The sequence below is a fragment of the Ursus maritimus genome, unplaced genomic scaffold, assembly GCF_017311325.1.
Source record: "Ursus maritimus isolate PB19 unplaced genomic scaffold, ASM1731132v1 scaffold_22, whole genome shotgun sequence".
In the NCBI taxonomy this organism is placed as follows: domain Eukaryota; kingdom Metazoa; phylum Chordata; class Mammalia; order Carnivora; family Ursidae; genus Ursus; species Ursus maritimus.
The window spans coordinates 43,357,189-43,381,992 of record NW_024424675.1 but is presented as its reverse complement, the minus strand read 5'-3'; the positions used below and the strand labels follow the sequence as shown (position 1 = coordinate 43,381,992).

At 42.1% G+C, this 24,804-nt stretch overlaps 1 protein-coding gene across 1 annotated transcript in view; it reads right to left on the bottom strand.

The window, feature by feature from the left end:
* Positions 1–24,804, bottom strand: part of VAPB (VAMP associated protein B and C) — a 52,403-nt gene that overhangs the window by 10,674 nt on the left and 16,925 nt on the right. Inside the window, exon 2 of the mRNA XM_040638518.1 lies at positions 14,530–14,682. Coding sequence (XP_040494452.1) covers positions 14,530–14,682 — 153 coding nt within the window. The remainder of the gene's footprint in view (positions 1–14,529; positions 14,683–24,804) is intronic.

Sequence of the window (24,804 nt, the reverse complement as noted above, 5' to 3'; positions counted from 1 at the left end):
CAGCATGGGGAAAACACCACCCGCGTACAAGCCCACCTTTCCTCCCCAAGAACCTGGAGGAATCGCACATAAAGGCTCTCTCGGACAGGTCACGCCCCCTGCACTGAGACGATGCCTCCCCATTCCTACTGGCTTCCTTAGAACCCATCACACTTGTGAAATGGCGGCTGCTTTAAAATACACTATCTGCTGTAAGGCTCTGGCTAAACCACACATCTGGTTAAGTTCCGTGACAACACCTTTCTCACACTCTGGAAAAGCCTCCTATAGCCCTGACCATGAGAAGCACGAAAACGGACTCGGCATCTCCCAGGAGCCAGACACCCACTGTACGTTAGGTCTATTATTACCTCATTTAAACTTTTAAGAGGTAGGCTCTGCTGTGGAGGTTATTTTAATGCCTGTTTTCAAGTGAACAAACTGGAGCACAGAAAGCTTAACTAAGCTGCGAGGTCACACCACGAAGCAGGAGGTGCTCAACTGCAGGTGGCCCACCACGAGGGACGCACTCCCTGTCCTCTACCAGTTGGAGTGCCGTCCTTCTCCACCAGCACCTTTCCCGCAGGGCACTCAATCAGGGTTCCATCTTACGGCTTCCTCTAAAGCCTCACCGTCAACCACGCCCTGCGGAGGATAAAGGGCACGTGTCCTAAACCTTAGTTTGTCCTAAACCCTAGTTCACAAATGAAGACTCGGGCTACACAAAGTGAAGTGACTTGCTCAAAGTTACAGTGTCAGGAAGCAGCAAAACTTCAACAAAGAGCCAACTGCAACCCAGCACCCCTTCTGCCACACTGGGTCACTCCAGCAGGAGACAGATTCACATGCTGTGAATTCACATGCCCCATCACATCCTATAAAAGCAAACATGATAGGGAACAGAAATGCAAATATCCCTGCCATCCATCTTGGGGATGCAGAGTTCCCCCAACCTTGTGGACAGAGAAAGTCTACTGAAATCTAACAACACAACAGATTTCCATGTCTCAGCATACGCAGTCACCCAGGCAGTTCTGCTGCCGACATCACCCACCTGAGGTGCTCTCAGCTACAGGGGACATTACTGGGAGACTTCTTCAGGACAAAAATCAGTAAATCTACAAATCTTTCTTAAATTCGGGGCTTATATGGGGCACCTGGGTAGCTCAGTCGGTTGAGCGTCCAACTCTTGATTCAGCTCAGGTCATGATCTCAGGGTTGTCAGATGGGGCTCCGTGCTCACGGCTTCTCTCTCCCTCTTTCCCTCCCCCCCACCAAGCACGAGAGCACTCTCTAAAATAAATAAATAAATCTTTAAAAAGAAAAAATTCAGGGCTTATACACACACGACATCAAGTCTAGGTACCAACAGAGATATTCTGAGTACCCAAAATCCAAAGTGTGACCGTCAGCAAAGAGAACAAAAGGTCACTGAAAATCCAAGGCCACCACCTGGAGCTTTACTCTCGCAGACATAGAGGCGCACAGTTCCCTCCCAAAAAAGCAGTTCTTGCTGGTGGCTTTGGACCTGGAATGCAACTATGGCCCCTTCTGGCACCACCAAGTTGGCAAGAGCTCTTCTGTGGACAGACCTGAGGCACTGTTACACACATGGGCTTGACACTTCACCTTGGGAACAAATGAGCAGACTAGCAGGTCAGCCCCACAGACTCTTCTTCTGAAAGCTAAACTCCCATCATGCTTTCTCCACTTCCAGGAATGCAACACTGAGAATACACATAATAAACTAGGGGGCCAATGCCTTCACATATACTATGATCTTTCTTGGACAGGGCCTGCCAACCTTTTTTGAAGTTGGGTCACAGTGTTCAAACTACTGTCTGATTAATGTTCATTTTTTTCTAAAGATTTTATTTATTTATTTGAGAGTGAGAGAGCAAGCATGGGGGGGGGAGCGGAGAAGGAGAAGCAGATTCCCACCGAGGAGGCAGCCAGACACAGGGCCCAATACCAGGACCCCAGGATCAGACCTGAGCCGAAGGCAGACGCCCAACCAACTGAGCCACCCAGGTGCCCCTGGATTAATGTTCATTTTCTAAAAACTAATGTGAATTGGGTTTTGAGAATTTCACATTTCACTTGGCTATGACAAAATCATGCCCTGGTATTTTTTTAGTATGGGGAAGAGATAACTTTGTCCTAGACTACACTCAGATTTCCAGCAGCACACGAGCTCTAGGAGCAAAAACTGCCTCATCCTTGCGATTTTATTTTCCCAGCCCTGAAAGGCCCCCTATATAGTTCACCACCATGGAGAGCTATGAGGCTGAACCTCATAGCTGAATTATCTGCAAAGAGCCCCCAGTGCTCAGGAGATGACAGTAACCAGAAGACACTGCTAATTTTCAGAGCTGGCTCTTAGCTCAAACTACACTGGGTCACACACAGACAACCAACAGGTCCAGAGTGCCTAAGTCCCCTCCACCCGCAAACAGCCTCAGAAAGATCTGCTGTTCCCTTTGCATCTTTCCTCTCCCCCTTCCTTGAAGCAGTGCAAGTGAGAAAAAGGAGTCAAGAAACCTTCCTGTGGATTCCTGGCATGCACTAAGGCAAAACTGACCCTTTTCATCTCTCCACCCGACCCGAGTCCCCCAGTCCCTGGTACCTTCACAATGTCCCAGGAAGGAAAGGAAAAGGACCCCGCCGGTACCTACTATGTACTAGGAACCACAGAAGGACGATTCCATTGAACCTCCCATCCAGTCCTCACAATGAGCCGCCAGAGAAGCCCAGTCTCAGTGGCCTCACTCCGCTCCCATGGCCAATATATGAAAAGACGGAGCCAGAGCTCCACACTGGCTTTGCTTCCAGAGTCATGTTCCACACCCAGGTTCTCAAAGCACTCTCCGCAGACCCCAAGGGTCCCCCCATGAAGTGATCCGTAAAGTCAACAGCGTGGGCAGGGTAACACCAAGACACTGTGTCCCTCTGCCAGTGCCGAGCTCTGCAGTGATGGCTGGAGCAAAGCGAAGAGTAAATGAGCAGCGCCTCAGCACGGGCCTGGCAGCGGCTCCCACATGGCAGGGTCTCTGCGTCAGGCACCGCCACACACTTGCAGCTTTTTTTTAAAAAGCCGTTTTCACTTAATAATATCCTGGAGGAAGCAATAAAAAGGATTCATTTTACTAAACTTCAACCCTTGACAACACATTTTAACACTCTGTATGAGGCAATGCACGGACACGTGATGCGCTCTGCTGTCTTGGGAAAAGCGACTGTACCATGCTTAGAACGTGAGCTGAACTAGAAGCTTTCTCATGGAACACCAGTTACTAGAAAGAGCAATCGACAGAAAATCAAGGGTTATGCAGACCTGGGTATAAGGCAGATACCTGCTCAAAAATGAATGAACTGTGCCTGTCACTTGAAGGAAACAACTTAGAGTAGTTGTTGCCAGTGATAAAATCCAAGCTTCATACCAAAAGGAGACTCCTGGAAAACATCTGACATCAAGAGCTCAGTTTCCCAAATACTTGAAGACTTTTGATGAGATCAGTGGTTTTTTTGATACTGTGTCATGAAATACGTCAACATTTGGAAGATCTGCATAGCTCAGCTAACATACAGTATTACAAAACCCATTCAAAGTGCAAAAGAGACCAATGCATTTTGAAACAAAGTTCAAATAATTCACTATCATGGTTTCAAGACTCCACATGGTACTAAACTTTAAGAGAAGTGCCACCTGTCAAGTTCTGGTGTCCACAATTATCCGAAAAGGCTACTGAAAACACTCTTCCCTTTCCCAACCACGTATGTGTGGCAAAAATGGTCTCCCTTCATATACATTCATCAAAACGACACACTGTAACAGACTAAATAAGTGCAAACGCAGCACATGAGAATCCAGCCTGTCTTCTATTAAGCCAAACAATAAAGAGATTTGCAAAACATGTCAAATAATGCCAGTCTTCTCACTGAATTTTTTGAAGTTATTTTTCACTAAAAATGTCACAGTCAGCATGTATTTGACTTATTAATATTATCAAGTGAATTAATACTCCTAAATTTCTCAGCTTAACTTACAACACGACAAATATTGATATAACCGCCAAATGTAAAGGCTGTTTGGGTCTACAATTTCGAGGAGTGTAAAGGGGTCTTGAGACCAAAAGACTGAGCCCTGTTACTCTGAACAAGCTGTCTTACATGCCCCTCCAGGAGGAAAATGACCTGGCTAAGTAACTCAAGTGAAGGCATCGGTGGCTTTGTGTAGTGCCTCTTAGGAGAAAGTGCAGTTTAAAAGAGAAAGCAACTGGGGCACCTGGCTGGCTCAGTCGGTGGACGGCGCATGCCACTCTTGATCTCCGGGTTATAAGTTCAAGCCCCATGTTGGGTATAGAGATCACTTAAAAATAAAATCTTTAAATAAATAAAGAAATAAAAGAGAGAGCGACTTCATACAAACCAAGCCGTGAGTTCTAGCATGCACCCAGGCCTCGGGTAGAGACAGCAGCACACACGCAGGCACGCACTCGTATCCACTACAGGAAGGGGTCTGGGGCTCCCTGTGCTCCTCTAATCAAACCACTGGCAGCTGCAGGTGGGTGCTGAGATCCACTGGCACCGCTGGATGTCACAGATGTCATCAGCACAATTCCAGACCTAGAGAGCATCTTACCTACCAAGCTGCCACGGTGTAGATCCGGAAGAACAGCTAGAAGTTCTCACTTACATTCAGACCTTTGAGTTCAACAAGAATGTAAAAACACAAAGAAGTGGGTATTGGCAGCAATCAAATCACCTTACAAGAACAGTGGAGACAGCCAGAGGCTGGGACTTGTGAGATATAAACAAGAATGAGGCTGGCGAGTTGAAAATGTGAAACTGGGAGTGAAAATCGTGGCCTGCTGGTGAACCCCCAGGAAGCTCAGGGTATCAGGTGGATTCGGCCCTTCCCCCATTGCAGCCACCTCCCTCCACTTTCACTTGCAGCAGCAAGTGAAAAAGAAGGTGTTTGCCACTCATCAGCTCTCCTTTCCTTGGAGGCTCCCAACCGGTAAGCAAGAGTGAGGAAGTCAAGAGGCCACCCAGATGCTGAGGGCCTTCATAAACACTCGCTATGCCTCAGGATCCACACCCCGCTTAATACTGCCCCCAACTCAGGCCGGAAAGTTTGTATTTCTCAGCTACCATCATCTCATGTCCAATTCAGTCTGCTACACCCTCTCAGCTGGAACTTCATGAGAACGGGACAGAACAAATGTTGTTAATCGTTTGTTCTTTCAGCTCCGTACATGCAAATTGTGACAGAAATTATGTACTTTTTCCTGTGACAGGCTATAAAAGAGCTTCCCATTAACTTAATTTATTTCACTTGAGTATCAGAGACACTGATGATAAAACCCTCTTAAACGAGCCATCTATCCTACTTTTAAAATGTATCTGCTGAGACTACATGAAAAAGAAGCCGGTTACCAGGAGACCGCTCACCATTCACCAACATTAATGCTTTGTGATACAATGTCTGCTGTGTCACAGACTGCAAAAGTGGGGTCCTGTTAGGAAAGGGCCTTCAGGGGTCATAAAACAGTGGGTCAACAAGATCAGACTTTCTTCCAAAGAGAAGAAATGCTGCATACATGTTACTAAACACACACATACCCCCCTCAGAGAAATGATGACCTCATTAAACGCAGCACAACAGCTTCCTAGGAGAACCCAAGCGAGTCACTCATCACTTTCATCTGCATCATAATGTGAACAGAGCAAATGAATGAAAGTCTCACAAGTAGTACGGCACATGCTTTATTATTTAACCTGAGAATCTTACCTTCGAGTTGTCTCTCTCATTTTACATGGCCACAATCATAGCTCAGGCCTCCACCGACATCTAGATTTCTCCAACTAGGAGCTCTTCCCCCTTCCTCCCAGTGTCTCTCCCATCAAATCACCCTGCGCAGCTCCTATAACCCGTCAATTTAATCTCCCCTACACACCCTATTCACCATCACCACATTCCTCAGATCAAAACCCTCCAATAAAAAAAAAAAAAAACCATTTCCCAAGTAAAAGACAATCAGTTCAACTCTTCCCATATGACATACTTTCCCGGTATGGCCCCATAACAGGCGCACACATGTGCTGACCACACCCCCACTCCCAGGGTGTTCTGTCATTATCAAAGTCTCTTCTTACCATGTTGCTCCTACCTGGCACATCTCCTTTGGTCTTCTTGCCCTACTCACATCTCAATATGCCAACCTTCCAGAACTTAACCCACTAATCCGACTTGGTAACGAGGAGAGTCTCAAGGTTCAGGATGCATCAGAATCACCTGGAGTTCTTGTTAAAACACAGGTGATGGAACCCCACCTCCAGAGTTTCTGATTCAAACAGATCTGGGTTGGACTGAGAATGTGTATTTCTAACACGATACTGATGCTGCCAGCCCAGGGACCACACCTGGGGAATGCATACTCAATATTTCACCCAACACTGTGGCTCCCACCAGAAAGCTATCTCACACCCTCACTCTTCTCTGGGGAACTTATTCTACTAGCCGACACTGTTGACACTAAGATGCCTAAGCTTCTTCCCACATGTTTGCCTTTCTACCCAATTTGACTGAGACCAGGACTTCATGTTTTGATATCTCGCATTTTGGGTACTAGTTTTTCATTGCTTGACAGGGATATACCTTCTTCCCTTCCAACATTCAAAGCACTCCTGAATCATGCTCCCTCTAAAAATCTCCCTGGGGCAGCGCAAAGAGAGGAAGCCTTCTTTCACCCTCAACCATCTGGCTTCCCTTCTGTCCTACCTCCCAGAGCCATTCTCTCCTACCCATGGGTTCAGACCATGGTTTCCAATCTTCCCATCACAACTGTCCCCTCTTTCTCCTTTTTGATCACCTGTATACCACTAAAGGGCTATTCTCCACCAAACTGCATTTAAGGTGTAGTAATGTCGTTCCTGCTTCACTTTTTAAGCTAATCAGAAACAAACCAGTGCTTATCAGCTTAAAAGACCAGTATTACCACAATGAGGTGAAATAATTCTAGCTGAAAGCAAAGCAACTCAGCATTGTAGACTGTGTACCCTTATCGTGAGTAAATTTATTACTTCCTATAGGGTTCTCAAAATGTTGAAACCATAACTGCTTTCCAGGACTCTGCCTATTCAGGGCCCTATGGATGGAACTACGAGTCAAGCAGGTAAATAATTTTATCTACTTATAAATAAGTTAACATTGAATTATCTTTGTGTTCTCTATAGATTTTCCAATTCAGTACAGCCCATCTTAGATCACAAACTCCTTATTGTCTGGTTGACTTACTTGTGCAACGACTCATGCAAGACGGTACCTCAGTGTCACTGGAAGATGAATGTGTCGGATGCAAAGCAATGACCAAGAACAGGCCTCATTCATGCTTTTTATAAATATCTTTTAAAACATACATCTTTTTAAAAACTCCGACATACTTTCCCTTTTCCTATAATACTTTATAATAGAATATAATACAGCCTTTTTCTGATTAACTCTTGGGATTATGAACGCCCACTGTATTCTATCTTAGAAAGACCTACAAGCCACGGCTCTTGGGACGGAGCAACTAGAATACAGAGAACTAAGTAACTCCAGTTCCGAGCTGTTATTTCTGAATCCTCTCTCCTACTCGCTCTTTGTGATATTCCTGTCCATTCCTTCACTGTGGCTACCTCCCAAAGCCCTTTCACTTCATTGTGGCCTGTGATGGGCTGGACACCAGGACAAGGCTAAGAGTGAGTCTAAAGTAAGAGGAGGGGCACCTAGCTGACTCAGTCAGTACAGCATGTGACTCTTGATCTCAGGGTTGTAAGTTCAAGCCCCACACTGGGTGTAGAGATTACTTAAAAATAAAATCTTTTAAAAAAAATTAAAAAATAGGGCACCTGGGTGGTTCAGTTGGTTAAGCGTCTGCTTCGGCTCAGGTCATGATCCCTGGGTCCTGGGACCAAGTCCTGCACTGGGCTCCCTGCTCAGTGAGGAGCCTGCTTCTCCCCCTCCCCCAACTCATGCTCATGCACTTTCTCAAAAATAAATAAATTTTTTTTTTTTAAAGATTTTATTTATTTATTTGACAGAGAGAGAGAGACAGCCAGCAGCCAGCAAGAGAGGGAACACAAGCACCCCTCAAAAATAAATAAAATTTTTTAAAAAAATTTAAAAATTAAAAAAATAAAGAGTTAAACAAGAGTGTCAAGGTGAGGAGCTCAAGTGTTTAAATATGTAAGAAACTGGGGCACCTGGGTGGCTCAGTCGGTTAAGTGTCTGCCTACGGCTCAGGTCACAATCTCAGGGTCCTGGGATCGAGCCCCACATCAGGCTCTCTGCTCAGCTGGGAGTCTGCTTCTCCCTCTCACTCTCCCTCTGTGCCCACTCTCTCTCTCTCTCAAATAAATAAAAATCTTTATAAATAAATAAGCAAGAAACTATAATCAGTGAAAAGAACATAACTCTTGGCTGCTCCAAAGTTGTGCTTAATTTCTGCTCCTCAGTGACTCTGCAGAAAGCTGAAGTTACCGTCCACTAAGTGAGGTGTTCAGTGTACCTGGTGAGTCCTCTTGACCATGATCTTTGAAAATGTAAAGAATAGGGGCGCCTGTGTGGTTCAGTCGGTTAAGCATCTGCCTTCGACTTGGGTCAGGATCCCGGGGTCCTGGGATGGAGCCCTGGGTGGGCATCCTGCTCAGAGGGGGAGTCTGCTTCTCCCTCTGCTTCTGCTCTCTCATTTGCGTGCTCTCGCTCTCAAATAGTTTCAAAAAAAAAAAAAGATTTATTTATTTGAGAGAGAGAGAAGCGGACTCCCTGCTAAGCAGGAAGCCTGACCTGGGGCTCTATCCCAGGCCCCTGGGATCATGACCTGAGCGGAAGGCAGTCACTTAACCAAGTGTGCCACTAAAATCTAGAGAAAGAAAAGAAAAGAAAAGAAAAGAAAGAAAAGAAAAGAAAAGAAAAGAAAAGAAAAAAGAAAGAAAGAAAGAAAGAAAAGAGAGAAAGAAAGAAAGAAAAAAGAAAAGAAAAGAAAAAAGAAAAGAAAAGAAAAGAAAAAGGAAGGAAGGAAGGAAAGAAAAGAAAGAAAAGAAAAATGTAAAGAATAAATAAATAATGTCATACTACTAAAAAAGTGAAACAAAGTATTCTTAAGAAACTTGAATATCACAGTAAACTTTTAAAAAATCTTTAAAAAGGGTAATTAGGCAGAATTTTTATTAATTTCCTTTTGTAAAAAAACAAAATCTCTAATTTATCTGGTGAAAAAGATTAAAGACATCTTTTAGGTATGAATGTGAGTTGTTCTTATCTGAGAAGAATAAACTTGGTTCATGAAAACCATTTATAAAAAGGTTTCGCTTATCAGAGACTTCCAAAGCAAATGATCAAACAAAGAAGAATGTTGCTGTTAAGATGCCCAAACCCCCCAAATTTAGCTCCTGCTATCAGCACTTGACAGATGAATGCCTGGCTTCTTTCTCTAAGGGCAGTGCACTTGTACGCTGGTGCTAATCACCTAAAAGCTGCAGCCCAAGGTTGACTGGTCCAGGGCAGGCAAGCAGCTCCATTAAACTGAGTCAGCAAAATCTTAAAAGGATTAATTATCAATTGCAATACTACCCAATTACATTAATTGACCAATGTTTCCAACCAAGAAGAGTTGCTGATATGCATTCTCTGTCCTCAGGATTTTACTGGAAGAACTTTATGCTTTAACATGTGATTGAAAAGAGTGCTGGAAAGGGCTGTGTGTCAGAAGTGAACACTGCTCCTTAATTCTTTGAATTTTAATTCAAAATACTAATTCAGACACTAGCAGATTTGTGTTTGTTTGTCTTTAATCCATTTTCAATTCCCAGGGTTCACTTAGTAAAATGTATCTGTACCTAAATATTGGTATCTTTAATGACTCTTTCCAATTCCCCCCCCCACAGATAGTTTGCATTTCTAATTTGCTTGGTACAAAGGCAACCAAAGTGCATAACTGAACTGCAAATGGAAGCATGCTTGCTACTTTAGTGAAATTAGAATTCAGTGAAGGTTATAAAAATATTAAACTTAATATCATATTACAGGAAGCATAAGTATTTTTGATGGGCCCATAATTTTACCACTTCACCTGCTGTATCCGCTGGCAAACATGGTTTGGAATATTAATGGAAAACTCCCTCATTATTAAACTGCAGTATTAAAAAAAAAAATCCACAACCACTAACAGCTTACCACAAAGACATTTTCAGAAATTATCTACCTTAAAAATATTTTCCCACCAGACAGTTCAGAAAATAGATTTAATTTTGTAAAGCTAGAACAAATGGGCAGACCCCCACTGCTTCAAACAATTCATTAATTCAAAAAGTTCTATTTTCCTTGCATTTAAATCTCAGGGGGGAAAAAATCCAATCTCCTCTTCTCCGATCTCCATTTAAGTGTAGCTATTTTGCTGAGGTCCAGATTTGAATAATTCAAAACCATCTCCAGTAGATGGTGTGTATAAAGGAGCAAGGGCCAAAACCATGGCATTCTGGGCCAATTAATGCAAACAGAAAGCACTCTGCACCCCCTCACCTACTACATTGCCTCATCCAATAGGCACAGACCACAGAAGGGGCTACTGGAAGGATGAGATGAGATGAGCACCTATATAAAGGACAAAGAAAGGACTCCTATCCTAGACCCAGGTGACCAGACCCCGAACCATCCCCTTGGGCAATCCACACATTTCACCTACAGACACAAAAAATTTAGGTTATGCCTGTTTCCAACCGTTACTTTACCACCTAAGTTTTCAAAACAGAGCTGTTATTTTTTAAGGACTCAATAAGTAATTTGCCACCTTCTGGGGAAAATAACATGATAGGTCGGAGTCTGGACTTTTGATGCACAATGTAAGCTCCCTTGAATATCACGCCCACCTAAAAGCTAAGAAGAGCTTCACAGGGTGTGTCAGAAAGGTATCTGACAGCTACAAAGTCTCCCCTCATCCCCCCCATACAACCCTGATTTGTGTGCCTTCAAAACCTCAGTCCCTCTGGCCAGCTATGTGGGTGGATCTCCTCCTCTCCTTCTCTTTCTTTCCCTCCCTGCCCCTCTCTCTCGAAGAATGATTTATAACCTTCCCTAATAGCTAGCACATCCCAAGGGTTTTCAGAAATGGGAGAGAAATAATGTACTAGGCATGTCCTTTGCGGGTATGCCATGACATTCTGTGTGGTAGACAGGGCAATGCTGGTAGTGTTTTAAGTTGATCTGACGGCCACCTTTTTATAGATTTTATTTGAAAATTCACTAGTGGCAGGGCGCCTGGGTAGCACAGCGGTTAAGCGTCTGCCTTTGGCTCAGGGCGTGATCCCGGCGTTATGGGATCGAGCCCCACATCAGGCTCTTCCGCTATGAGCCTGCTTCTTCCTCTCCCACTCCCCCTGCTTGTGTTCCCTCTCTCGCTGGCTGTCTCTATCTCTGTTGAATAAATAAATAAAATCTTTAAAAAAAAAAAAACAAAAGAAAATTCACTAGTGGCTTTTCACTAGAAAACAAATGCATATCATAGAAAGAAAAAAATACATATTTCATCTTAAAATTAGAAAAAGTCAATTAATAAAATGTATGGAATTAATTCCTAAAAAGGCAATTCAAACATGCACAGTCCACATTCAACAAAAACTAGCCAGTTTTTGTCAAAGCTAGTGGGAAAATAATGCAATACCACTCTGTGCCATGCATTGACACAGCACTGGAAAGTACTCTGTGAGGTAGATACTACTATTCCTTCCATTTTACAAATGAGAAAACTAGAACCTTAGAGACGTTATGGATTGACCAAAAATCAGCCAACAGGTTAAACAGCACAACTAACCTTCCTGTTCAGGTCCCCAGACCTCCAATCTAGCGATCTCTGAGGAGAGACCACCATATGTGGCCATGTGTACACCTGGCCTTTGGACAATCTGCACTGCCTGTCTGCTGGTATCCTTCTGGTCCTGAAGACACTTTCTCTCCCAAAGGAACCTAGAAACTCTACATCTCACCAAGATGTCATCATATAGCTGCATTTTAAGAGGACCCTGGAAAAGCCCAGTGCTTTTTACCTCAAGATATGAATGTCTAATAAATTATACAATGGCCCCTAAGCACACAAAACTGCAGCAAATGGGCGCCAGCCTCCTTTGCCAACTGGAAATGCTGTCCCAGAAACGCAACGGCACCCAGCTTCATCCAGGTGCACCTCAAGCAGTGAGATAAACACACACCAAGTAAAAACAAGGGAGCCCTTTCTCATGTGCAAACATAATCGTGTTTCCTCTAGGAATAAGGCTTGTAGACACATGGGCATTTTATTATTCAATTACTTTCCCACCAAGTACATTACATTTTGAGAACCATAGTACTTTATATTTTATATTCATTTTTAAGTCGAGCCACCCCCTAACACTACTGAGGCAGTTTCATTATCACCGGAGAGCCAGCGAATCAGAGCAAAGCTGGTTTCAAGTAGCAGCTCTGCCACTAATCACCCATGTGACTCTAGATAATCACACCCACTCTCTGTACCTTCCCTTCTCATTTGTAGAAGAAAGGCCGCAACCACAAGATCTTCGGCCTTCCTTAAGTAGGAATTATAAATCAAAACAAACGCCCAGGGTTATTACCTTAAAAAACATTCCAAAAACATTTTTTTAATTTAAAAAAATAAAAATAGAGGCATTTGGGTGGCTCCATCGGTTAAGCATCTGAGTCTTGGTTTCAGCTCAGGTCATCATCTCGGGGTGGTGAGATTGAGCCCCCCATCAGGCTCCGTGCTCAATGCAGAGTCTGCTTCAGATTCTCTCCCCCCCCAGCCCCCGACCCCCAGCTCGCATGCTCTCTAAGAAATAAATAAAATCTTTAAAAAAAAAAATGTCATGATGGGGGGAGAGATGAAATCTTTCTGAAAGAGACATGCACACATCTGTATTTCACACTGGAAAGCACACCTACACTGCACAACTTCCTGTGGAGGCTACTTTATTCAGAAATTATGTTGCTGCCCCCTTACTTACCGTGAAAATTGGTAATTCTCATCCCCTACTGACAACCTTGCTCAAATTTGATATGGGCAAAGAAATCAAGAGGAAAACCAAAGTCAATAAAAGAAGGGAATAAAGATTTCAGCTGTCCCTGATTTCAGCAGAAAAACTGAAACCATATGGATCCAAGGGGTACAGAAACGCCAACACCTCAGACCCCTTCACTTCCTCAGCACGCAGCACTTGAGTCTGGGCTTCCGAGCGACACAGTGATCCACACCTTGGCTGTGTCATTTGCTAGCGTTGTGAGTCTACAGCCACCAGTCTCCTTTCTAGTACACGGCAGGTAATGATGCATTCCTCACAGGCCAAAGAACAGAAATTACAGGAGATAATGTGTGTGCTGGCCCAGCACAAAGGAGACCCTCAATAAAATCTGGCTCTCACCCTCCTGACTTCCTGAATAACAACCCAATTCAAGAGTCCAGATCAGGTCTGGCAGCCTCAGAGAGAAGCACACAGGAGGATAGCTGGTGTGGGAGCACCATAATGAGAGAGACCAATGGATGTGGGGAATAAGAGTTTGCAGAAATGATCAGATAATGAAACACCTTATATCTTTCCAAAGAGGTGAATCATTTTCTTTTAGGTGTCAAATGAATGGCCAAATGCATCACAATCAAAATCTGTCATGGAAAAAGCCAGTCAGGTACCCATTTCAATGAGTAGTAGATTCTAATGTTGCAGAACCCTCTGTGACACAAAGTCCCCTGGTTTTTACAGGATAAACACACACTCCCCCACAGCTCCTCCACAAACACAAGAGACATCTTGGATCCAGAAGTCCTAATGAGCTGAAAGTTTATTCCATTTCTAAAAGACATTTAAACTCAAACCCATCACTTACATCTCCTTAATTCTAAAATCCAATTCTCAATCTGGGCACTTTACCAGCATTTCTTCCAAAGCTGGACTTTGGAAAATATATGCATTCTCAGACAGAAAGGGAAAAACCATCAGACACGCACAAAACTTTTTGCCCTTGGATATATTCCAGTCTCCTCAGTCCTCACCTCCCTGAGCTTTTCACCATCAGTAAAGTGCAGTTACCAATCATTGGGAATGACACGAGCCTAATGTCAGAAACCATTTAGCTTAAATAAGAAAATAACTCCATTTAGCGTTCTCTCACAAAGTAAAATTAAGTTTGTTTAGCCCTTTTTTATTTATTGCCAAAGGGCAGATTTAATTTCAAGGGAGTGAAAATCAAACTCATTCTGAAGTAAGGTCTGAAGTTACCACTTTAATTTTAATTTAACTATTGAGGCGCAGAAGGCTGTAAGCAACAAACCAAAGAGGCATTAATTATGGAAAACCAATAGGTGAGTGGGACCCACTAAGCTTTTCAATCAGAGGGTGGAGTGTTGAGGGAGAAGTCTATTGTCTTATTTTGCTGTACCAAATGCAAATTTTAAGAAATCCTACTGGCTTTAGGGGGACTTTTTAGCCCCCCTCCCCCCGTTGCCCTCCAGTCTCAGGACTTACCAGATACATTAATCGAGGCCCCTGCATCGATGATTCCACTGTTGGGCCTCACGCAGTACCTACGTGGTGCCGTGGTCTTCACTTTAAAACACACATTTCGGTCTGTTGGGTTGCCAAGCTTTAGGTTGGTGGTGACGACATCCGTGAAGGGACCTGTGGAATGAGGCAGAGACTGAATGGAGACCTTGTGAGGAAAGTTTAGAAGACAGACTGATTTATGCTCTGGGGTGGGGAGGGATATGGTATATGGTTAAGGGAAGATTCACGATCCAAAACTAGCTCACTATCACAGGTGGGAGAAAGGAACTGATGGTGCTAACACACTAACAGTAGCATCTGAAATTCACCATGTTCTCACCACACCACCAGGCAATCTAGGTAAGTGTTCTAACATCCAGTCTCTCCTTGAAACCGCACAACTTTACGGTTATTGTTGTTACACCAATAAGAAAACAGAGGCTCAGGCAACCCTCTCAGGTCCCCTCCTTCTTCAGGAGCTTTAAATTATCGCTCAATAAACTTTGCTTTGCTGCCCACCAAAAAAAAAAAAAAAAAAAGCAAAAAAAGGAAAGGAAAGAAAGAAAAAAGAAAGAAAGAAAGAAAGAAAACAGAGGCTTAGGAATCTGTGTTTCTTGTCTAAGTGTTCATGCTAGTTAGTGGCAGGTAGTTAGGATCTGAACCAGGCAGTCTGAATCCAAGGCCAGTTCTTAACCTATGTTAAATACTGATTTCCACAGTAAGATGAACTCTAACAAGGAGAATCTGAAGGACTAAACTTGGGTCCCACAATTATCAAGGGCCGAGTGTGCCAAGGGTAGCAGATATAAGAAAGACTTTGAGATGTTAATTGTCTAAAAACACAGAACCCCCACCCCCCAATATGGTGTTGCTGCCATGGCGTTAACCACAGCAAGTTCAGAGCCCTGATAGGAGGCAGCCCACACCTGAAACGTCACGTTCAGTTCTATAACTATGAAGGCTACTGGGAAGACTGAAACAAAGCTCAGGGCCCTGAGGGTATTTTTTTATTATTATTATTTATTCATTTTCTACTTTATTAGATTTTTTAATTAAAAAAGTAAAACACGCTTCTTAAAACAAGCCAAACAATAAGAGATGTATAAAGAGGAAGTTAATAAGCTTTCCCTTGTCCCCTGAGGTAACTAATATGGGAGATCTTCTCACATCACCCACGCTTATACAAACAGCACACACACACATGTACAGGGAAGGGAACAACAAATGGGATCACACTATTCACGTTACTCTGAAACTTGTCTATTTTCCATTTACCACTCTACCGTGGATACCTGACTACTAGGTTTATTAAGGAGTCAGTGGGAGGGTTGACTACAAGACTTCTTAGGTCCTTTTCAACCTCCTTTCAAATTGACATCTTTTCACCATGTAAATCAATGATACCTTCGTGTTTCCTCCACACAAGCTCTTCACTCCTATATCTACAATTACAAAGAAGTAGGAGGTGGGGTGGGAAGGTCTGTGTGCTCCTATGTTCACAAACCAAGAAATACATAATCCTGGTTCATCTAATCCCTAAGGAAACCCAACAAAGACATTCAAATCTGTGCCCTGAAAAATTTTCAGTGAGACTCTAAACTCCTTAAGATAAGGATGATACGTTATCAGTTTTTGTAACTCCAGAATGCAGAATACCTTCCGTATCTCCAGGCACTGTGCCTGGCATCTAGTAAAGGCCTCAGTGTGTGTGTGTACCTAGACAGATGACAGACAACAGACAGACAGGAAGGCAGGCAAAGATATTTACCAAGGAGGAAACTACTTGGTGGATAAGCACTAGCAAAATTAAAATCTCAGGCTGCTTTCTCTCCTTCAGAAGCGCTCAGGGTATAAAAAAATCAATTTGAGGGGCTCCTGGGTGGCACGGCGGTTAGGCGTCTGCCTTCGGTTCAGGGCGTGATCCCGGCGTTACGGGATCGAGCCCCACATCAGGCTCTTCTGCTATGAGCCTGCTTCTTCCTCTCCCACTCCCCCTGCTTGTGTTCCCTCTCTCGCTGGCTGTCTCTATCTCTGTCAAATAAATAAATAAAATCTTTAAAAAAAAAAAAAATCAATTTGATATGGGCTTAACTTAAATATAAATTAAGAAATCAATAATGATGGAAAAGAAAAAAGGAAAAGGGACTCAGTTCCAAAATCAAATAAACTACAGCCAGTTCTGCCACAAAGCTTAGTTTGAAATCGTGAATTTGTTCCAGTGTGATTGATGTGCATATTAGGGGGACAATCTGAGCATAAAACAAATTTCACATATGCTTATGCATGATTTTGTCTGCAAGAAATGCTGGGTGAACACAGAAAAGTACATCCAGCTGAACCAAGCTGCCTAGAAACACACAAAATACACCCCTACACACACCTCAACCCCTATAAGCTACCTCAGCTCACCTGTGGGTTAGCAACCACACCCACCCACACCCGGTGCCACCACCTGCCCGCCTTCTTCCACCGGAGTGTGACTCGCGAACTACAACTATTCCGATGCCACCTCCACAGACAAGCTGCACATCTTCAAGGTGAAGTGCCACCCACGTTTACTGAAATACGATACTGTATTTCCTACCCATTTAATATGTGTAAAACCATGATTAGGTTCCTGTCTGTGTGTGTGTATGACCAACAAAGTTTTTGAACACTGTGCACTTACCCTCATCTGCCTCTCGTAAGCCCTACAGTGCCCCCGTGCTGTTTTCTGTGGCGTGGTGATTTCCAGGACCGCACAGGTTGTATTATAGCAGAACCAACTGTACTACTGGGTCATCTACTGTTTGAAGTTACTTAAACTAGAATTCATTCTCATTCCATGGGCAATGGCACCTTCAAGAATGACATGCCTAAAGAGAACGTTTCCATTTGATTATGTTTCTTTTTTTTTTTTTTAAGATTTTATTTATTTATTCGACAGAGATAGAGACAGCCAGTGAGAGAGGGAACACAAGCAGGGGGAGTGGGAGAGGAAGAAGCAGGCTCATAGCAGAGGAGCCTGATGTGGGGCTCGATCCCAGAATGCCGGGATCACGCCCTGAGCCGAAGGCAGACGCTTAACCGCTGTGCCACCCAGGCGCCCCTATTTGATTATGTTTCTAATAAGCCCTGCCTTCGGCCCTCTGGGACCAGGCATTTTGTAGGTGCTGCTGTAGCCAGACGTGGGTAGAAGCATCTCTGGCCGTGCATCTCACCTACTGATGCCCATCACAAACCTCCCTCTCCCTCCACTCAAAGTAATCTCACTGAGAACCAAAAGCTTACCCAAGAGGGCAGGTACCCTGTGGCCTAATGTTTTCAGCTACAATGAGGGAGAGCCACACCAGGACAACACTCCAGCCTTGTATCAAGTTTTAGAATGGCATCCAGGGAGAAACAGTATCGCTGGTGCGTTGGTGCAGAGACTGTGTTGGGGTTATGGCGCGGGGGGGGGGGTACTATGGAGGCAGCAGCTCTCTGCAACTCTACCCTTTTCCACAAAGCAGACAATCTGATTTACCCCCCAGTAAGACTGGAGATCACTTCAGCAACAGTAAAAGGAAATAAGAACCACTAAACACAACTCTGATTTTCTGGGGTCAAACACAGCCATTAAACACACACACGCACACACACACACTCACGCGTGCACAAATGGCACACACACCACACATGTACACATTCCCTGACCTTTACAGAAGAACTGCCAATCCCAAGAACTCCACAGAAGCACAGCTCTACCTCAAACAGCTCTATAATGCTGGGGCAAAGGAGAAGAAAATAGACAACTGTGTGTCTATACAAAAACACACCTGAAAAGGGGTGAGCTTTCAAATTATAAAGCCTGGGGGCAGGGGCTGGGAGGGAGGGTACTAACAATTTGATGGTGATTTATAAAACTATCAGGCCTTAAAGTTTTCCAGATATAAACTTAAAGTTATTAGTTTCAATAAAATTCTGTCTCAAGAACATGGAAGTGTCTTCAGATCAGAATACCAAGAATTCAAAATGGCCCACAATCACATCCAAAAAAAAAACAAGCAAAAAAAAAAAAAACAAACAGATTTTCCTAAGGTGGTCTGAAGTATACTGAGCAGAAAATAGGGTTGTTGGCAGGATTTCACTGTGATGAAATTAAGAACATTTATTTGTTTCCAACTCAGTTTGTAGTGTCTCTTCCTCCTTTGCCCCACCTCAAGAGGTTGGGGGTGGGGGTGGGGTGCCTGGGTGGCGCAGTCATTAAGCGTCTGCCTTCGGCTCAGGGCGTGATCCCGGAGTCCTGGGATTGAGCCCCACATCAGGCTCCTCCGCTGGGAGCCTGCCTCTTCCTCTCCCACTCCCCCTGCTTGTGTTCCCTCTCTCGCTGGCTGTCTCTATCTCTGTCAAATAAATAAATAAAATCTTTAAAAAAAAAAAAAAAAAGAAGTTGGGGGTAGGGGTGCACCAAAATTTAAGTACTTGTTTATCCCTTACACTGACCTTTTCTTCTAGGTATTCCACAAAAATAAACTAAATTTAACTGTAAACACTAAGTGGTTTTTGGAAATTCCCCCCAGTTAATTTATTACACAGTAACTTAAATAATGTTTCATATTATGAATCACATAAAAGGTAGTCTAAATTATTAAAAGACAAACAGTATTTGTCGTAAGAAGCAGGATAAATAAATAACCCAGATTTCTCCCTCAACACTCAATCCTGGGCCTTTAAGTATTTGGGATTTCTTGCACTTACATAAGTTTTTATTAGTAAAAATCTAGAGGGAACTATACAAAAAATACATGCAAGTGAACAATATTGTTAAAACAGCGAAGTCTCACGAGTAAAAATCTAGACATTTTGTAAAAACAGGCCAGACCTCTTCTCCCCACCCTGGGCAATGTACTCTAAGAATTTTATTGAAAATAAATTATATTCGATTTGAGTAATTATAGGAAATAAACCATGTTAGTGATCTCCTTTTCCCCTGTATTAATGAATTAGAATATACAAAAACCTCAATAAAAATGATGTAAGGGCTTATGAGCATCATTCAGATTTTTACTCGTCACTTTCATTTCATAAAACTGCCATTTCCATTAAAGCATTATGTAAAAAATGGGATTTTACTATACCAACATGCATATTTATCACCAATGAATTTAAACATTGCTTATAAAGTACAGAGTCAATTTTACAAATGAAATCTCCTTCAAAAGTTAGACTTTTTTCCTCCAAGAAATGAAAAAATGATTTGGTACCTCTAGAACCACAGCACATATATTTAATCATTTTTCTTTCCAATTTTCAATTCCTTATTTCAGATAATGTTTATTCAAAACTAGGAACTAAGGATCTAAAGTGTGAAATGAAGGCCAAAACAATGAAGCAATATGAACTTGGGGGAAATTAGAAATAATCTTTAACATTTTAATTTTTCATCTTCTTAACAATTTGAGTAATAATCTTTATGCCTTGTACTATGCACACTCACTCGTTTGTGAAAATTCTTGAGTTTGTAGATGTTCACGAATAGCAGCACTAACTTGGGTACAGACTCCCTGACATGCTCTAAATGGAATTTAGATAACGCTAAGCACGGTATAAGCTATTTTCTCCACCAAGTCGTGACTTACTGTCATTCTGAAGTGCGTATTTTCAGACAGTAAGATCTGGAACGCACCTGTCTTAGAAAGCAAAGAATACAAAGCCAGCAGAAGGATGTGTTGCACTAAAGGTGAAAGGAGTGGTTAATTTTTCAGTCTTACAAACATGGAGCCTTGGAATTATAAAGTGCTGGTTTAAACGCCAAGGAAAGACAGTCACAATCCACACAATCCAGCAAACTTCTCAACAGTAAGAGGTCAGGTTACAAGTACTAAAAATGTCATCAAAAATGGGTGGATAAACTTATAAGGCAGGAAACACAAGAGCGCTATGTAGAAAAACATATTCCATTAAATCTTTAAACATTTACCAATCTATGCGCAGTGCAAGTATCGTACCTCTTTTCTGTAATTGTTCATTCAGAAACCCAGAGAGAAAAAGACCAACAACAGTCTTCCTTTCAGGAAATGCAAACACCATTTTTACAAAAGAGTTAAGAGCTCAGGTCCCAGTGACTGTAAAAGGTAAGAGGGAAAACTGCCAAGTGAACTCAAAACTCCATCTTGGCCCTGCTCATCTGTGTGACCTCAAGCACATCTTATCACCCCATCTGTAAACAGCAGGACAGAATTTTTTAAGGGGTAGATATATCATTTCATTTTTACTCAGCAATTCAATTTAACCAGAATGAATATAAATACACACACACACACACAACACAAGAAACTATAAGACTCCTAGAACATAACACAGAAGAAAACCTAGACGGCCTTGGATTTGGCAGTGACTTTTCAGAGACAACACCAAAGGTACCATCCATGAAAGAAATAACTGACAAGCTGACTTCATTAAAATGAAAACAGCTGCTCTGCACTGGGCACTGTCAGGAGAATGAGATGACAAGCAGGCCACAGACTGGGACGAAATATTTGCAGAAGTCATATCTGATAAAGCACTGTCATCCAAATAGACAAAAAAACTCTTAAAACTCAGTAAGAAAATGAACAACACAAAAAATGGGCAGAAGATCCTAACAGATACCTCACCAAAGAAGATACACAGATGGAAAATAAGATAAACAAAAAGAAAAAATATACAAATGAAAAGATGTACAACATATGTCATTAGGAAACAGCAAATTAAAATAATAATGAAATCCTGAGATACCAACACATACCAAAAGGGCCCAAATCTACAGCACTAACATCATCAAACACTGGGCAGGACGTGGGGCAGCAGGAGCTCTCATCCCTTCCTGGTGGGAATACAAAATGGCACAGCCACTTTGGAACAGTTCGGCTGTTTCTTAAAACAACAACAACAACAACAACAACAACAACAACAACAACAACAACAACACTACACGTACTCCTGCCTACAATCCAGCAATCAAACACCCTGGTATTCACTAAAAGGAGTCGAAACCTCATGTCCACACAAAAACCTGCACATCTGTGTTCACAGCAGCTTTATTCATAATCGTCAAAACTTGGAAGCAATGAAGATGTCCTTCAGTAAGTGAATGGATAAACTGTTCTCCATCCAGACAATAGAATATTATTCTGCACTAAAATGAGCTATCATAATTCAGACATGGAGGAATCTTAAATGCATATTACTAAGTGAAAGAAGCCAATCTGAAAAGGCTGCATCCCGTATGATTTCAATTACATAACACTCCAGAACAGGCAAAACTACGAAAACTGAAGACAATCAGTGGTTGCCAGGAGTTGGGAGGAGAAAAAGGACTGAATAGGTGGAGTACAGGGGATTGTCGGGGCAGTGAAACTATTCTGTATGATACTACAATGGTGATGCGTGTCATTACATGTATTTATCAAAACCCATAGGATGTACAACACCAAGACTGGACCCTAATGTAGACTACAGGCTTTGGGCGATAATGATGTATCTATGTAGGTTTACCAGTTTTAACAGATGTACCCTCTGGTGCTGGATGTTGATAGTGGGGAAGGCTGTGCACGTGTGGAACCAGGGGTATATGGGAACTCTGTACCTTCTGCTCAATTTTGCTGTGAACTTGAAACTGCTTTAAAATAAAAAGAACTTGGGTTTTTTTGGATTTTTTTAATCAAAAAGGAGGAGAAAAACAGTATTTGGACTTTGTATTAATTAAGTTTTGGTAGCACCCCCAACATTTCTGATACTAAATATTTTGAAATATTTATATATTTTATATGTGTACACATAAATGAATAAAGCGTGTATACACGCACACACATATGTACACATGAAGAAAGATGCTTTGCTTTGCAAAGAAATTGCTTTTCTTCCTTTTTCTGGAGTTCATGAAATTCTGGTGTTATACACATCCTTCCTTTGTAATATGTTTCTAACGTAGCTATAATACTTTGAAACTCAAACTATATGTGTTAGCAAATAACTTATATACCAAATTGATATATAATCTATCAGGTCTCAGCTTTCCAGATATAAACTTAAAGTTATTAGCTCCACAACAGCTTTTTTCACTCTGCATAAAAAGAGCTGTATTACTTTATATTTTTGCAAACACAATTTAGGTACAGTATCTTTCCTCTCTTCAACCCTTCCAAAAAACAACTTACCATATTTCACTTCAACTCTGAAAAGATTACCTTCTGGGAAGGTAATAATCTGTCTCCAGCACCCTAGGACTGATGATGGATTTTGTTAAGAAAATAAAATCATGCTTGAGGTTTCAATACAATAGACTCTGTGCACGGGAAAAGTATATAGGAATGGGAAGAAATGGACACTATGAAATAAAGTCTGTTGGATATCTTACAGATGTCCTTAAAATTTATCCTTTGGCAGTCTATTTCCATTAGAGTATCCTACTGCCTCGTGCTTTCCCTAACCATCTGCAATGCACCAATCCTCACATTTTTTTTCCTTGTTTATGTAAGTCTTCTCCTTCCAAAATAGAAACTCCATGAAAACAGAGACATTTCTGTCCCTCTGGTTCACTACTTATCATCAGCATCTAGAATACTTCCAAACACAAGGCAAAATACTCAGTAAATTTTCTGAATGAATGAATGAATGAATGGCCACACCATGATCCTAGCTATTTTAAGCAATAGTTTTACTCTTCATGCATGCCTCCCCTGTATGCACAACCAGGTTCCAGGTGAATGGATGACCGAGACTTCTACCACCCCCCTCCCCAACACTATCACCCTTTCTACCTTCAGCACAGGATTTCTGTCACCTGACAGCTCGTATGTTCCTCTCCTGACTGCTTCCCACCTAAAGTAAACCTGCATGGGAGAGGAAGCTGTGCCTGTCTGTTCATCACTGGATGCCCTGAGCCTGCAACAGTCAACCAACCAGTAAAGGGGCTCAGTAAGTGTGTACGGCATGAATGAACACCAGACTTCCTCAGAGGCAACTCAACTCTGATCCTGGCATGTTTCTTACAAACAGATGCCTAGTCCATAACTGGGATCTGAAGTCATGATAAAGTCATGCTGTTCATATACAGGTTGAAGGTATTAAAAATGTTCACTTGAGTCAATAACACTTTCATCATTATTATTCTATGATAACTTTGTTTAAAGTCACCCCTCTCTAAAAAAATGAAAAAACGATAGCATAGTAACAGACAGTCAAAGAGGGTGAGCTCTTAAATAACTATGAATTCAAGAGTAAGGACACTGGGAGAAGTTCTGTGTTTTTTTTTTAATCTATTTTCTTGATTGAATTTTTAGCTCACAGTAAATCAATGCTTCAGCAACAAAAATAAAGCTTTGCAACCAATATATTTTTAATGGCCGACATTAGATTCCAATATTTCAACAGAAAACCTAATTGTGTAGCTCTTATTTTGAAATAACCACACATAAAGAACCCTACACAGACACATCCCTTTCCTGAAGAAATCTTAGAATGCAAAGTATTCTCAATTAATAAAGTAACCTCTAAATTAATAAAGTAAATAAAATATCCTCAGGAGACAGACACGTCACACCCATTATTAGAGCAGGAGAAATCAACACCAAGAATACTCACTGATGATACCATCAGAGGCACACCAGCAGCCAACTTGACTGCAACAGACGCTACCAAACTTTCAGGCTGTTTATTCAACTCACTAGTCTCCTAGTTCCTTTGGAGAAGAAAGAAAAGTCAGTTGGCCACCAACTCCATGGGTGGGAAAGCTAGACCACAAGGCACTCTACTGTAGTGTAAGAATTCAATAGATGAAAGTACTGTGGAAGGCCTAAGGTCAAACTCAGGAAAGAGCCGAAAAAGACATACAGCTGGAAACAAGGAACGGCTTAGGAAACTGAAAGCTCTTTGTAGCTTATGTTAACAGATAAGCAATTATTATTCAGACTACACAAAGAACTCTTATTGTGAATAATAAATACGCTACATTCTTATGAAGGAATAATATATAACAACTGAAAAGAATTAACCAGACCTGTATTTGGACAAGAGACAGGTCTCAGAAGCACCCTAAGGGACACTTACGCCGTAACAGCACATGAAGTCATACAACAAACAGTGGAAGAGGGTCACGCTAAACTCCTCTGCAGAGTAAAGAAAAGAGAGGAGCATAAATGGGCAGACATGCCTCCAAATTCTTAGTAAGGTTTACTTATTAAAGAAAGACTTAAAACAAGTATAACAAATTATTAACATTTAGTGATTCTGTATTTGGTTATTTATTACATTATC